Source organism: Poecilia formosa, unplaced genomic scaffold (assembly GCF_000485575.1).
Source record: "Poecilia formosa unplaced genomic scaffold, Poecilia_formosa-5.1.2 Scaffold24, whole genome shotgun sequence".
Lineage (NCBI taxonomy): Eukaryota > Metazoa > Chordata > Actinopteri > Cyprinodontiformes > Poeciliidae > Poecilia > Poecilia formosa.
This window is the reverse complement of record NW_006799963.1, coordinates 765,217-780,745: the sequence shown is the minus strand read 5'-3', so window position 1 is coordinate 780,745 and position 15,529 is coordinate 765,217. Positions and strand designations below refer to the sequence as shown.

The 15,529-nt window shown below is 41.8% G+C and overlaps 1 protein-coding gene across 2 annotated transcripts; it reads left to right on the top strand.

The window, feature by feature from the left end:
• Window positions 1-621: 621 nt before the first annotated feature.
• Window positions 622-15,295, top strand: pdcd6 (programmed cell death 6). Of its 2 annotated transcripts, XM_007547949.2 has the most exons (6): window positions 622-864; window positions 5,436-5,497; window positions 12,422-12,466; window positions 13,865-14,023; window positions 14,535-14,644; window positions 14,989-15,295. In XM_007547949.2, the coding sequence occupies exons 1-6, from the start codon at window positions 782-784 to the stop codon at window positions 15,085-15,087; spliced, it is 558 nt and encodes a 185-aa protein (XP_007548011.1). In that variant the 5' UTR covers window positions 622-781; the 3' UTR covers window positions 15,088-15,295. The 2 variants fall into 2 exon arrangements, with proteins under 2 accessions (XP_007548011.1, XP_016524902.1); XM_016669416.1 differs by lacking the exons at window positions 622-864; window positions 5,436-5,497 and adding an exon at window positions 6,956-7,144.
• The last annotated feature ends 234 nt before the right edge of the window (window positions 15,296-15,529 follow it).

Below are 15,529 nucleotides of genomic sequence, written 5' to 3'. Positions count from 1 at the left end.
TTGTATAGTAAATTAAATAAAATCCAATCATGTACAATTCTGTAAAAAAAAAAAAAAAAGTGGTGTAAAGCCAGCAAAATGCTTTCTTACATCATTCCAAACAGATTCAAATTATATTTTGTACACTTGAAAACTAGTTTAAAACAGTTCAGTCAAACATTATATCATGAATTTTGTTTGGATTTACTCTCAAATTATAATTTTTGCACTTTGTTTTAGGAAGAGAATTGTTTTGTTGTTCTATTGTTTCTGTTTATCGTGATAATATATTATTAGAGCATTTTGTAGGCACATTTAACAAAACAATTTAAAGGAAAAACCTCAAAAACACCTGAAAGTCAGAAGTTTGGTTTTATATCAGATCTAAATAATAAATAAAAAGTATCGGTATCTGCTTCATTGTTAGTAATACTGGCTTTATTTTTACTTAGTATTAGATTGATACCAAAATATGTAGTAAGTATCACACCCCTCTACTTTAAGTGCTTCACAAAATCCTTCATTAACTTTATTCAAAATGGAAATATTGGTTCACAGCGTTTATGGTTGCTATTTTTAAGTTGAAAGAGAAGGGCGGAGTGACGTCACCCCGTATGGGCAGCGGTGAATGATTGGCCACGCCCCTGTGCGGGAGTGGGCAGCCACTTTGAGCTCTGCTGCTGAAGTCTGATTGAAGCGGCTGAGAAGAAGAGAAACTACAGCAGAGGGAAGCGCACAGTCTGTACTTGGCCTGCTGTGGTTTGTAGTTTTTTTGTTGTTGTGACAGAGCTTTCTTATTAAGATGGCGTATCACAGCCCCTACAGAGCCCCCCCGCATATCAACGCTCCTCCGGACCAGAGCTTCCTGTGGAATATCTTCCAGAGGTGAGTGCGGAGACACGGCTAGTTCCGCCGCCTGTCTCTCTCTCTCTCTCACTCCGCTCCGCAGTGAGCACTCGCTGCTGTCGTAAGAGGCGGGAAGAGGAAGAGAGGCGGACTGGGTGGTGGTTCCGCCAAATTATTTCAGTGACAGTGCGTTTTTGGTGTGTGTGTGTCTTTTTTCTCCGGTCGTTTCTGCTGCTTTTGGTTCATAGTAAATGCCCTCGGGAAAATTCGTGACCCAGCGGAGGAAATACTACGGCAGTGTGCCTTTTCATGAGCCTGTGGCTGTGACTCGTCACTCAGCTGATCACAGTACAGAAGGTTTTAAGTGCCACAATTGTTTAATACTAAACTTACAATCAGCTGGTTTCAGCAGAAGGAGTTCTAAAACCGGGGCTTGAAGGACCTCCAGGAGTCCTTCAAGGCATCTCCCCCACGACATCCCCCCGGGTCTTATCTGGCAACTTTATTCATACTGACGTACCTGATAAATACTATAGAGAGAAAAAAAAAATCAGTACTAATTTCTAAGGGGCATGTGTAAATCCCTGTGTTGCATGTGGTGTACGTATGAGAACATTAGAGAGAGGCTGCTGACGAGGCTCTTGATGGTCATGAGGCTGAAATGTGTGTCAGCAGCTGTGGCAGTCATAGTAGCAGGCAATCAGGGACATGTTGATTTGGTTTGGCCCCTGGTAATAATTGAAGTTATGTAATACTGCAGAGGATTTGCTTTCAACACTACTGAAACGCTGCAGGCATTTTTTGGGGGGTGGGGGTTTGAACCAGCCTTTGCAAATTATTCATGTGTGGAGCAGAACTTCAGAATAACGCAGTGTGAGGTATGCATAGGTTTCCTCCTGGACGTTTCTTATCTGCTGCTGCTTGAACCTATAGGTCTAAAAAAAAAAGGGAAAATCTGCAGCGTGAATTCAGTGTTTTCCAGAGCAGGATAAGTTGTTTTCCCCAAACTTATTGAGTAAGTAATCCATCCACCCCACGATTTTCTTACAGTTTGTATTTATTCAGGCTTCAGATTAAAATTCCTGACCTCTGCAGAAACATCTGCTAAGGATTCTGGGTAAATCTTTGTATTTACTCATTATAAATATCAATAAATGGATGCAGAACTTTGGAATTCTGAGCTTTCATTGAGGACTATTGAATTTTTGTCCAAAACCCAGTTTTTTAGGTTTGTTGTCACAGAAACAGGACTTCTAAAGATGGCTTAATTGTGTGTGTGTTTTTTATTTTAAAAAGGGATAACGAGAGTAAATGTCAAACACAAACCGTGTGACAGTCATGAGTGCATTCAGTCCTGTCTCCCACATGCTCAGCCTCATCTGCAGGTCACTATCTGGCTGAGCTGCGCTGGAATTCCCTGTCATGTGATCGGAGTCGTTAGAGCGGCATTGAGCCATGGGAGGCCTCCCGGTCTGTGTGTCAAATAAACACACAGACCTATCAATAAGTCACTGTTTTTTTGTTTTCCCCACACACTATATTTCACCTTTTATTCTATTTGGTGTCATGACTGGACATGGATTGGTTACCACTATCGAGGTATTTTAAGGATTTCCACATTTCTACTCCTACTTTTTAAATGACTTTAAATAAGTCAGCTCTAAATTCATCTGAAAATATTTCTGGTTGGGGAATTTCCATTCTGCCTCTCACCCACCTGTTGCTGTGTACTGCTGGGCAGCTGGCTGAAAGACTAAAAAGACAGCATTTCAGTCAGTCAGTAGCTGCGTTTCCATTACAAATGTGCGAAAAGCTTTTTGGATGTTCTGCTCCTGTGTAGGGAAAACACATTTTTTTTAAAATTGCGGTGTTAAGGAATGGAATCAAAATAGCACGTGAATGAGTTTGTCATTGCGATGAGTCATTAAAAGTCATGGTGGTGACATGAGATACATTCATATTTCATCCATGGGACTGGCGCTCATCATCAGCCATCAGATTTCTATTCTAATAGTAATGGTAACTTAGAGTATGTAACATGTTTAATACAGGTATTATAGGAATATCTAGAACTTCTGTTTATTATTTTGAGCTTCATACAAGTTTCTTTTTAATGCTCCATGAAGTAATACTGTGTGAGTCATGTTTCTATTTTTTTCTGCTTTGATGACAGAATGGCAAAAATGTCTCCGAGTGGCCTTTCATTGAAATCAACAACACAGATTTGTTGCTGTGCAGGAATAAGAATGCCGATCATGTACAGTGGCTATTTATTGTCTAAGATCCAGAAGAAAGTGTTCTTGTTAGTGGAGTAGAAGTTGGGGAGTTTGGGAGCTTTTTGTTCCCCACCAGTGACTTCACCCTCTCTCTTTCTTTCTTTATTTCTTTGGCGTTTTCATGTGGAAAGCAGAAAGGGCGTTGCTCCTCAGACATGTTGCCTAATAGGAAAAAGTGAAACCGGGGAAAAGGAAAAAAAAAAATCTGAGCAGTTCTCACTGACTCAGTTTTGTGTTTTTGTGTTGTTCCGGTTTGGTTTGTTAGATTCAGGTTTTGCGCTTGACGGCAGCGGGGATGGAAACTCCAGATGGTGCCTGTTCTGCGGGGGAAGAGGGAGATTTAATGATGCTTTTCAATTCGCTCCTTCCCTGACTTGCGAGGTCACTTTGCCTGAGGCAGAATGAGCTGCCGAGATTGGGAGGTGGGGGAGAAAACACACCGAACGTGACACACAAACACACACACACACACGCTTCTTTGAGTAGATCAGTGTTCAGGAGAGGATGGGCGCCTCCTCTGCTGGCGCCGACCCAACCGATCTTTACCTTTACTGTGACAAAACTTTAATTTACTCTGACCTGCAGAGATGGTTTTTAAAAAAAATAAAAATAATAATAATTCTGATTCCACCAAGCTGACGGAGCAGGTTTGTGTTTGTTTTCCTAATTCAAGAGGTCGGGACTGCACACAAACGTATACGTGTGAAAGAAGGCCACGTAGGCTTCAGAAATATTATATACCGCAGCTGGGAGCAGAAACCTCAGCCCAAGCAGTCGGTGGTGGGCCGGTCCTGTGAGAGTGTGCTCGAGTGTGTGAGCGCTGAAGGGTTTTCCCGTCTTCTCCCCCTCGCTGCTCCTCTCTGCTGGTATGTTTGCCGAGGGAGCGCTGCGTCAACAGGTCCAGGTTGCTAAGGAACGACTGAGTCACTGGATGTTTGACTAAACTCGATTAAAAGTGTCAGGCCATCGTATGTGTCATTATCCATACTCATGACTCTGAGTCTCGGAGGAAGACTCCCGAGTCGCAAAGTATTAAGTAGCAGTTTCTTAAGCCTTCTAAGAAAGCAACACCGCTCCTGATGTGAATTTCCCCCATTTTCCGCCTGTGATTTCTGTTCTTCAGCAGTAAGTGTAAAGTATACATCTACCAATGCAAACAAACTCAGAAAACCTGTGCTTCGAGCTATGGCCCTTCTATGGCAGTACTTGTCTTAAATAATGCTGAAAAACCTGTTGAGTAAGAGTCTCTTCACTGAAACTTATATACATTGGGGGTTGCAGACATCATATGGCATTCTGCCTGTACGTTTCTCAACCATAACCTTAGGTCTACCAATGGTTGACATCATCACCATCTTTAAGTGGCAAGGCATAAAGCTCTAAGTGTAAGGGTTGGTTTAGTCTACCATTAGCTTTTCTCCTGAGCTGCTAAGCTAACCACATTCTTCCATGTTGCTGAAGTGGTTTTGTTTGCTTCACCTTGTCTTTCCAGTTATTGAACTAATTAGCAGCTCCATTTTTGCCATTCCTTAGATAATATATGGAAGTAAAGGAACATGTTTCACTTCAATAGTTCCAAAAGGACACTGACAAAATGTGAATGTATTCCTTTTACTTTGGTTTTTGCACTTCTTGTGACAGATTTACAAGTTCACAGTTTGAGTCTTAAGTGATTTGTTCTTCCATCCATCCAATCAAATAGCTGCAGGTTAGATTCCAGGTTGCCATTACCGGATTGATCTAATTGTGCACAAATTGAGTATGACTTGACAATCACTCATAAGTCCAGTCCATCCACAGCTTTATAAATGTCTACTATAAATCCATACTACAATTTGTATTTGTTTGTTTTTTTACAGCAACAAAAATGCACTGAGAACTTGACAAAAAATGTGAAGAAAACCTTTAAAAAACCCAACTCACTGTTATTTTTAATAAAAGTTCATCTATGCACTCCTCTGTCCGCTTTCACTTTTGATTTTGTTGTTGCATATAAAATCAACCTGACTGTCTGAGATTTTTTAAATCTGACTCTGCCGGTTGCACCAGACGTCAGCCGTCTGCAGTGAAGCAAGTCAGCATTCTTTCTCACTCTGCTTTCCAAGATTACTGGAAGCCAGTCTCTCCCTGACAAGCTTTCTTGTTTGTCCTGATCATAGAAGTCCATTCACTCCTGCGGGCTGCTGAAACACTGGCACGCGCTTAGTGTGATCAGATTTCCACAGGCAGGTGCCGATGTCGGCTGCTATTGTGTCTTCTTTTGTCTGTGGGTGTGAAGAGGGTAAAGTAAACGGGGCTAATCTGTGGATTTTTCTCTTTCTCTTTTCTTTCAAGGGTTGACAAAGACCGGAGTGGAGTGATCTCCGACTCCGAGCTTCAGCAGGCCCTGTCCAATGGTACGTATTGATGTGCTGTCGACGTGTCACTCCCCGTTTCGTTCCTGAAATCTCTGTCGCCGTTTACGTGAATGCGGCTGACGAGCTGTAGGGACAAGAAGGGAACGGGATTGGTATTTTTATCCCTGGGTTGGAGGTGTTGATTTATTTTTATCCCTGTATAGAAGACAAGGGGATGAAAGCTTCCAAAGGAAACACTTCAATTGTTCTTGAAATATCAGAAACTCTGGGAATAAAACTTAGAATAAAACAGATTAGGTAGTGGCCACTGAAATCTTTTACAGTGGAATATGAAGTCAGAAGCATGAGTATTTTTTTAAATGATCATAAATGGCAAACCAAATGTGTTTCCCAATTTTATGATCTACCTTAATTCCCAAGCCATTGGCAGTCCAACATATGATTGTTACGTTTGCTTTTGTTGATAAAGTAGATATTCTCATGACTAATATCCCCATTTTGTTGATTTGGGTTTCCCTTGAGGATCATTGTCCTGATTCATTAGCCCAACTAGACCTGAGCTTAATGTTAATCTGCTGTCTTGTTTGGTAGAGAACAGATAAATATTACAAGTTCTGGAGCAGCTCCAGATGATGTTTCTACCACCAACTGTGTTTACATTACATGATGGTTAGCTTGACAAAAAAAAAATGAACCCAACAGAGACGAGAAACTTGTATAATCTTTAAAATGAACTCAGTATGTTCTCTGTTAAAAAATGTGTGTTGTATTTTAAATGTATAACCTTTCAGGCTGCGGTGCTCAAAGGGCAGCGGTGTAACACTTCTCCAGTTTAAAAGAAGATGGAAGTAATCAGTGAGGTGATCAGAGCTGCTAATGATGGAGGGTCAGTCTCTCTTCAGGACTTGAGATTTTAAGCACCACACAGCAGGTTTCGCTGCTCCTCCTTTCTTAGAAGCAAAGTTGAACGACGGATAAATCTTGGCAAATAAACGGACTTTGTTTCGCTTCGTCTGAGAATAGGGGCTTGACCAGCGCATACTGGAAAACTGCCTGTTTTCATACCACACATCACTGCTCCACACCTCCTCTTGACCTTGGTTTGAATGAGATTGCAGGAGGGAAATGCTGTAAACTTTAGAGTATCATTTATCCAGAAGCCCTTACTTTGTTTCATCAGTACTTTTGTTTCTTAAGAAGTTTATATCTGAATTTTGAAAGATTGTTGAACACATTCCCCTTGGGGACAAAAAGCTTTAAGAGCCCAACATCCCTTTATTTATTTATTTATTTTTTTGAGTCTTGAATCCAGAAGCAGCAGTGAAAGAACGTTTTATCAGACTGCGCAGTGGCTCTTGCTCAGCATACTGATTAGTGTTTGAGTGTGCGTTTGTGCATGAATGCACAGGCTGGTGTTATTTATCAAGAAGATATTCGTGTTTTCCTTTTGCCGAGGTTCAGGTCCTCCCCTCCCACCCCCTCCATTTGGGCACTCGGCACTGTCAGTGTGCGTGTCAGTGCTGTGAGTACCGAGCGTGCACCTTGCAGAGTGAACGGCAGGCTTCCCGGCCCAGACTCCTCTGCCAGTTCATTACTTTCGTTGTGACATGAAACGGAGCCAACGAAGCCGAACACACGCTGCGCTGCATCCCGTCCTGCAGAGCTCTCGCTAAAGCCACTGACACTGTAAAAGGGCAGGGCCGTTTGTTGTGGCTCTGTAAAAGCTGTTCAGCGGTTTTTATGTACCAATTAAACTTTGTAGTATTCATCTTTTTCTAAAATTGCTTCTTTATGTGAAGCCATTCAGTCTGGAGAACCTTTTTCTGACCCTTTCGACGTCGAATGTGTGTTATGAACCAGATTAGCTTAGCATTCTCCTAAAGATTGTTTGTGTCAACTGCTAATAAGTAGCATCTCTCTTTGCTCTACCTCCTCCCTTCCCTTCCTCAGTCCAGGTTGTGACAGAATGGCCTACATATTGTATCTGCAATTGTCGCATTAAAACATGTATGTTATGCAATTTAGTTTTTATTATCATCTCCCCGCTGACTTGTCTTTGCGCAGCAGAGAGCAGATATGCAATCAGATTTACTGTCCTCTTTACTGTAACTGTGTAGAAACAGCAGTGTGGTAAAACTGCTGACGGGCAGAGCTGGCCGAGCGGCACAGCTTGAGGAGCTTATTCAGCAGTCTTCACATTTACACTCGCACATTAGCAGCGGTTTGTAAGATCTGATGTGCTTTTGAGTCAGTTTGACTGAAGAATAGGAAGCCAGTCAGAGTTGGACTCAGTCACTTCTTTAGCCGACGACACGAGGCACCAGGGTTGTTACGGGTGTCCTGCAATCATGACTGTCATAAACCACAGCTGTTGACCGCTGCTGCCGTAGCGTGACTCGGATTCAGAAGGAACCGACTTGTTGTTAAACATGCAGACACCATGCGGTGCCGCTTGCCCGCTTCGGAGTTTTAGAATCAGTCGAGCGTACAGGGTAGCAGGGCGGTAGCCAAGAGTTGAACAATTGCGTGTGAACCCTTAAGCCTTAGTGAAAAAGAGAGCGGCATCGTGCAGTTTGGGGATGTTTTGATGTATTTTTTACTGGTCCCAACTTGCCCTCCAGTAACTTATTGTTTAAGAGATACAAAGAAAGTCATAAATAAATAAATCTTTGCTATCCAACAAGTAAATAATGTACTGGCACTATGGCGGATGCTGGAATGAAGGCACTGATTGCATTTTGGGAGGAAATTTTCCTTAGCTGATCCATAAGATGGAAACTTGGGAAAAAGCTTCTGATCTAAGTAATTTCAAACATATAGAGTTGCTATGAAATGCGTCATTAAAGTTAATAAAATCAGTCGCTTGTGTAACACTCTGCATTCCACCACTGTAATAGGCTGAATTAACATTGTTATTGTGAGCAGCTGACCTCTCCGAACAGATAGTGTAGTATCTGCTTTACAGCCACAGACCTTATAACCCCTTCGATTTTGCTCCTGCTGATGTTTTTCATGTGGAGCGACAGCTAGCTTAAGTGCTCAATGGGTTATTTGCTTTTTTTTTCTTTTTTTAAGAGTGCCTTGTTCTGGTATTGGTATTGAAAATTGGTTCGATATCAGACAAGCAAGTGTTGGATTATATTGACCTGCATCTAAAATCTCCAACATAACATAAAAGCAATCTGCTTTTACTGACATTTCTATTCAGCAATGCTTGTATCCCACATGCAGACCCATTGGTTAATAATAGATGGATGAGTTGCTCTCATACGTATTGTTTTTGACTATTGGTCTTTGAGTAATGCCACTTGAACAAGCCTTTTCTAACAATCCACACTAAAAAATAAGTAATAAAAGTGTGTATGATTCGTGCTGATATCGTATCGGGTCAATATTGGTATTGGCCAATAGTCAAAGCTACAATATCGGTATCATATTGGAGGTGAAAAAGTTGTATCAGGACACTCCTAATGCTTTTGGAGGTTATGCAGTGACTGTTTCAAAACCCTGTAATGAGCGCTCTTCATTTAACAGTTACTTAGCAGTGTGGAGTTTGCTCAACAGGCTGATTTGTTACAGGTTTTTGTTTACCTGTCTTTATTTGAAGCCTGACTTGTCTCTTTTTTTGCCCCTCAGTCGCACGTCTGTGCCGGCCTGACGGGATGTGCTTCATGCGTGTTCTGTGACTACTTTGTGAAGTCTAACGTTGAACATTTAAGATCTGTTTGGGAAAGTGTATATCGATGTGTGGTTGCTTATGCAAAGCGCGTAAGCACAAGCGTCTCAGTGAGCTCCAACGGGGCCGTTATGCGTTTGTGTACACACTGCGGTCGGAGCGCTCTGTTTTTCCACCAGGCTGCCTCTTTCTTCACCTCCTACGTTCCTTCTCCACCTCACTGCTCGCTGTTGGGTTGGCGGGTCAGAGAGCACAGTGTGTGGACGGGACAGAGGGTGGATTGTCCCGGCTTCCCGTTAGAGAGAGAGCGAGAGAGAGAGACGCACACTGAAACTGGACTGCCCCCCACCTCCGCTTCCTCTCTGGCAGCCGCAGTCTATCCAGCATACATCGGTGACCTCACAGCTTGCGCCTGCCGTGAAACGTTTGTGTATTTGGCTTTGTGAGCCGAAGAGTCTGTGTAGCTGGAAAGGTCGCAGCTTGTTCGGGGCTCTGCCTTTGGACATTTTTTTGACGGCTCCATCGCTGGAACAAGATTGACGACCCTCTTTTATTGTCTGTATTAAAATAGAATCAAAGAAACAATAATGAGGGTCGGATCTCAGATCAAGGCATGCATACAGAAGGAATGGGCTGGTAGGGGATAAAATATCACCTTTTTGTGGCAGAAGGAAATGTAAACTTCTTTTGATACCAGCCAAAATCGGAATCGCCAGGTCAGGCTTTAACGATCGGTAATTGGCAATTGGTGCAGCCCTGCTTCCTAATTGTTGCCAAATCAAGAAACAAATGAACGGGGCCTGAAACGACTAAACACGAATTAAAATAATCGTCAACTAACTTGGTAATCAGCTAATCCTTAAATGGAGTATGCAGACTCGAAAAAGGTCACTTGCTGAAATAACACACAGAGCAATAATTAAGTCAGAGTTGTACAAAACACATATTTAATCAGAAGAATCAGTAGAGTGAGCGATTAAAGCAGTAATTTTTTTCCAGCCCTAAAATTAACTTTCTTTCAATCTCCAAAGCTTGTTGGGTGAGCTGAAGAGAAAAAAAATGAAACAGGAAAAGGACTTTGGATGATCTAGAGATTGTGCAAAGAGGAGTGAGGAAAGATTCCTCTCCGTGAATGCCACAGACTTGAGAAATGCTGTCAGGGAAGACGGTCACTTTGCTTCTGGGAACATTCGAGAAGTCGGTGTAGCAGTTTCTAATTGATCCAACGTCCCGCCACCGTCGGCAAAGGCAGGTGTTTCAAAAAGTGATTTGTTCCTCCTGTTTCCTTTCTTGTTTCACGCGGCCAAACGGACCCGCACGTTTCTGGAAATGAATTTCCGGGCCTTTGAAGCGAACCGGTGTCACTGCAGTGTAAAACTGCTAGCACGGCCCATAAAAACGGAGCTAACGTTCCGTTTTAATCAAGATTTACAGACTTCACTGCTCATGAACACACTGTTGAGGTTTGATGTCTTCCAAACAGGCAGAGGGATAAAAAAAAAGGATATTTCTATGGTTAAATAAAACCAGAGAGTGAAACACAATAAGCCATGATCAACATTCCCATAGATGGGGAAAAAAAAGAAACGTCTCGATTCTGGCCCAAGACCCAGTTTGAGCCTCGGGGTTGATCCCAGAACAGCCTCCCTCTCCTCATCAATAAAACAAAGCAAACGAAGAGAGAAGAAATGACCTGTTTCCTGGAGTAACATGAAGCTTTTCCAGTCCTTTCATTTATTCCAGCCTCGGATCAGATCAAGGTGAATGTTCAGTGCATCGTTCTGCTTTTTATTCAAATGAGTGGCTCTTATCTCTCTCTGCAGACTTGCTCGGTGCAGAAAGCAGGAGCAGCATTTTGTTTCTTTCCATGCACTTTTAGGGTTTGCGGGTAAAATTTTAAGTTGCACTCTTAGGTCAGCAAAATGAAATGAAGTGCTCCCAGCTACTGTAACAATGACTAATAATGAGTCTTGCTTTCCCTTTTTTTTTTTTTTGAGAAGCTTATCTTCTTATCCTTCTACTTTCTTCTTTATTTCTGCTATTAAACTGCTGCTCTGCGACAAAGAAAGGTGGTGACTCAGCAAAGATTTAGACCCCCGTACAAGTTGCAGGGACTTGAGAGTTGACGGTTTTATTTTCTGTGATTGAAGATGGACCTCTGGAGAAAGAAGTAACTAGTTTGGTGTGTGTGTGTGTGTGTGTGTGTGTGGAGGGGGGTGGGGGGGTTGGGTTGGCTTTAAAGTGCCACCCAACTCAGGGTTTTCTCTTAATCTGTTTTGTGGTCTTTTGATGAATGCTTCACTTTTCTGCTTCTGTCAGGAGGGTTTCGGTGTTAGTGGTTCGGTTATTGTTTGATGCACAACTCTTCACTGCTTTACTTAAAAAAAAATAAAAATACCAGCCAAAGCAAAAGGAGGAAGTGGCAGAGGAAGCTAAAACAATCAGAGATGTGTAGAGTATGTTTTTCCTGACTGGCTTCTGCTTTTCTTTTTTCCTTTTTTTTTCTAAAGAGGACAGAAAGCTGATTCAAATTTATAAAAAATTTTTAGACTTAAAAAAAACTATTAAATGCAAGAGTATCATGGAGCATTTCCAGTTTCCATCTCTGCATCAAAGCACAAATTTGTGCAAATTTAATGCACAAATAGTTTCAGGTTTTTTCTTTCTATTCCTCTATCTTAAAAAGAATTACAGAAAGTGTACAGATTATTTTCTAGACAGTAGCTTTTAACTTATTTTTTTTTTCACCTGATTAACTTTAATTTACAAATTTGAAAGACATGACTCTTTCAGATTTTATTTTAATTTATTTCCGTCTCCCCCTGCTGGCCAGAATAAGAATGCACTTTTAAAGTACTTCTGCAACGTTTCCCTTTGAATTCCCTGAGCCTGTCTGTCATTAATATTCTGTTTTGTGATTCAAATACGGGCAGATTGTTTGTTTACGCAAAAAAAAAAAACAAAAAAAAAACTTGAAATTGTTAAGCACCGTCATAACAAGCCCACGCTTTGCACCAGCCAGGCAGCCATCCTGATAGTATCTTTTCATAAGACAATGACGCGCCTAAAAGAAGAAAGGCTGGAATATGGTGACAAAGTTTTGATTTGTTTTTTGAGAGCAGTGATAAGAGAAATAAATATTTCTGAAGATAATCTTAAAGTTAATCAGCAGTCTCCGCATTGATTGAGTCATCTGCTTCAGCTTTTCTACGTCACATTAACATTCTTCCTTATTTTTGCTCTGTTCCTTTCTTGTGATTGTAAACATGTTGCTTTTCGATTCCCAGGCACATGGACTCCCTTCAACCCGGTGACTGTCCGCTCCATCATCTGTAAGTAACTGCTGACGGCGACACGCCAGGTTTTTTACACAGCAACCTTTTTTTTTTTTTCCTGCTGAGACCGTTTGAGTTGTTTATCTGTCCCCGCCGCGCCACGACGACCAGATTAAGCCATTAAGTCATGAGGACACAGACAGACTTATCTTTTTGTGGTGCTCCGGTGGGAAAACTGCAGCCGACAATAAGATGGAGCCAAAAGCAGCGTCTGCAGCAGAACAGGAACGCTGGCTCAGACTCCACGTATCGATTCGTCAGAGTTTGGAGGCTCGGGTTGCAAACTTTTTAGCTCTGCAGTGTAGTCACAGCCTCGATGATTGTGCTTTGGCACAGATGCAAAAGAAAACGACCTTTTTCTCTTATTGAACTTTTTCATCTCCTGATGTGTCGTAGCTTTAAGAATAAATCCCTATAAGTCTCTTTCCTCCCGTTTGCGCCAAGCGCAGTAAATCCATTGTTTTATGGTCTTGCAGCGAGGATCACATCATGCAATAATGCTCCCTTTGTTGGGCGGTAATTGGATTGATCCGCATGACAGTGAGGAAATGGGAGTATTGGTGCTTGGAGCTGTTTTACTTCTTTGTAACTTATGTAGCAGGAGTTCTAAAACGCACTATAAACCCTCCTGTTAATTTGTGGAGATGCAACGCTGTCTCTCAATTCAAAGTATTCACACCGTTTGAACTTTTTCATATTTTGTCACACCTTTTATGCCATTTTTTGGGGGGATTTTCTTTTTTTTGTGATGGACCAAAACAAAGAAGCAAATACTCTTTGGCATGGAGAGAATTATTGAGAATGGGTCATTAACAGGTTACACAAGAAGTTGATGGCATGTTGAGGAGATTATAAAATTGTTTAGATCAGCCGCATTGCAGCAGGGATATATCTACAATTAGAGGTGCACTGATAAATCAGACGGCCGATAGATATTTGGTCGATACTTACTTCCACAAAGTTCTGAAAATCAGCCATTGTCCCATTTTGCTCTGTCGTGAGAGAGGGCTGACCGAAAGACCCACCTGGTCACCCCACTGTCGCCAACTTAGCAACTTTGTCACTATATTTAGTGACTTCTCAGACATAAAACAATCAGTACAGGGCAAAATTAAAATCTGCAAGTCGGCGGCGATGCAGAGGACACAATGAGCTTGTGCAAGTCAGTTGCTACTAACATTTGTGTGTGTGTGTGTGTGTGTGACCCTGCCTTCCTAACTATGAATGTTGCTTCCTTCCACCATGTTGCAACCAAGCGCTAGTTTGCGTTGCTCTGTCACACACTTCCTTTAAAGTTTGCGGTTGCAGCGTGGCAAAATATGAAACCCCTCAAGCATGAGGAATACCAGAAGTCTGAAAAATGCCTCTAAACCGGTTCCGCTTCCCTCCTCTCAGCCATGTTTGACAGGGAAAACAAAGGCGGCGTCAACTTCAACGAGTTCGCCGGCGTGTGGAAGTACATCACCGACTGGCAGAACATCTTCAGGACCTACGACAGGGACAACTCGGGGTTCATCGACAGGAACGAGCTCAAACAGGCACTGACCGGATTCGGTGAGCAGCAAAGTATGCTTTTAGTAGTTCGAATTTCTTGGCCTTGGTGGAGGGCTACGACTGCTGGGCGCTCTGTCCTGGCGTACAGGCAGCGGCATGTCAGGAGGATGGTGCAGAGCTTAACCTCGGTTTACACTTGCCACTTGTCTGAGATGTTCTTTACTTCCCACTGTTTGTGCTAATCATTCATTTAGGTTAAACATTTATCTTCAGCTTAAGTATTAGTGACAAGTTTAACCTTTTCCTTGTTTTCTGGATGTAGTTTGATTGGTAGTATAAGATGTTTGTGTCGCTGCCAAAACCCGTCGGTCTGCTTTAACGCAGTCCTGTTAAAATGTTCCAGATAATCTACTGTACGTTTTTCCTGCTGTTTGATGTATTGCTTGATTACCTTACATCTAAAACTTGTCTAAAAAAAAAAAAAAGATATATATATTTTTAAATGCAAACATTAAGCTGTTAAAAAACAAATGGAGACTGTCTCTGAAACATTACCACTGTTGCATTGCAGGCTATCGTCTATCAGACCAGTTCTACGGCACTCTGATAGAGAAGTTTGACCGGCAGAGGAAGGGACAGGTGGCCTTTGATGACTTCATCCAGTGTTGCATTGTATTACAGGTAACGGATAAAAACAGTTGAAGCAAACGATTGTGATGCTGCCTCATAAAGATTTTCCTGTTGTTTTTACACATTGTAATAATAGAAGCTAATACATTGGAGGCAAGATTAACAAATGTTCTGGTCTGAAAGCTGAAAGCTACAAGAAAAACAGTTTTACACAAGAACAATTTTTATTTTACCGTTTTTTAAACAATCACACAACAGACTTTAAATGGTCTGAAAGCTGCAGCACATAAGTGAATAACATGCCAGTTTTTGTGGCTTGTGGGCGATTTTGTGTGACGCGTGTGAAGATGGCGTTGTAGCCGATCGTTTGAGTGGCTGTTTTGTCGTCTCCGCAGAGGTTGACTGACGTTTTCAGGCGATACGACACAGACCAGGACGGCTGGATCCAAGTGTCTTACGAACAGTATCTTTCCATGGTCTTTAACGTCGTATAACGCAGATGAAGACCGCAGAAGAGCACAACTGGACACGACTGTGCCAAAGCTCCCGGCGCCCTCTGGATGTCTGCCAGGGTGGACACTACAACATTTTTTTTTTTTTTTAAACCTAGTCTAAGCCTGATTTGGACAGTCTAATGAGAAGCTGTAATCTTAAAGTTAGAAAAGAAAAAAAAAAAGTGATTGAGATATGGTAAGAAAAAAAGAAATAAAAATCTTGTAGTGTTTTGTTTGGTGACAAAATCTGAACAGGTCCATGCTGGGGACCGTGGGATTGGGACAATTATGGACACATCTGTCTTATTTGTCTGTTTGTCTGTTTAATGTCGACACATTTTTAATGTCTTAAACTTAAGCGATTGAAGAAAGATATTTCTGTTGAGTAAAATAATACATTGTAAATATAATTTGCATGCTTTTCAGGGAAATTAAGCCCCGT

Coding starts and splice junctions, on each gene's coding strand:
- pdcd6 (XM_007547949.2), top strand. CDS start 782: ATGGCGTATCACAGCCCCTACAGAGCCCCCCCGCATATCAACGCTCCT. Junction 5,498..12,421: donor TCAGCAGGCCCTGTCCAATG/GTACGTATTGAT, acceptor TTCGATTCCCAG/GCACATGGACTCCCTTCAAC. Junction 12,467..13,864: donor GACTGTCCGCTCCATCATCT/GTAAGTAACTGC, acceptor CCCTCCTCTCAG/CCATGTTTGACAGGGAAAAC.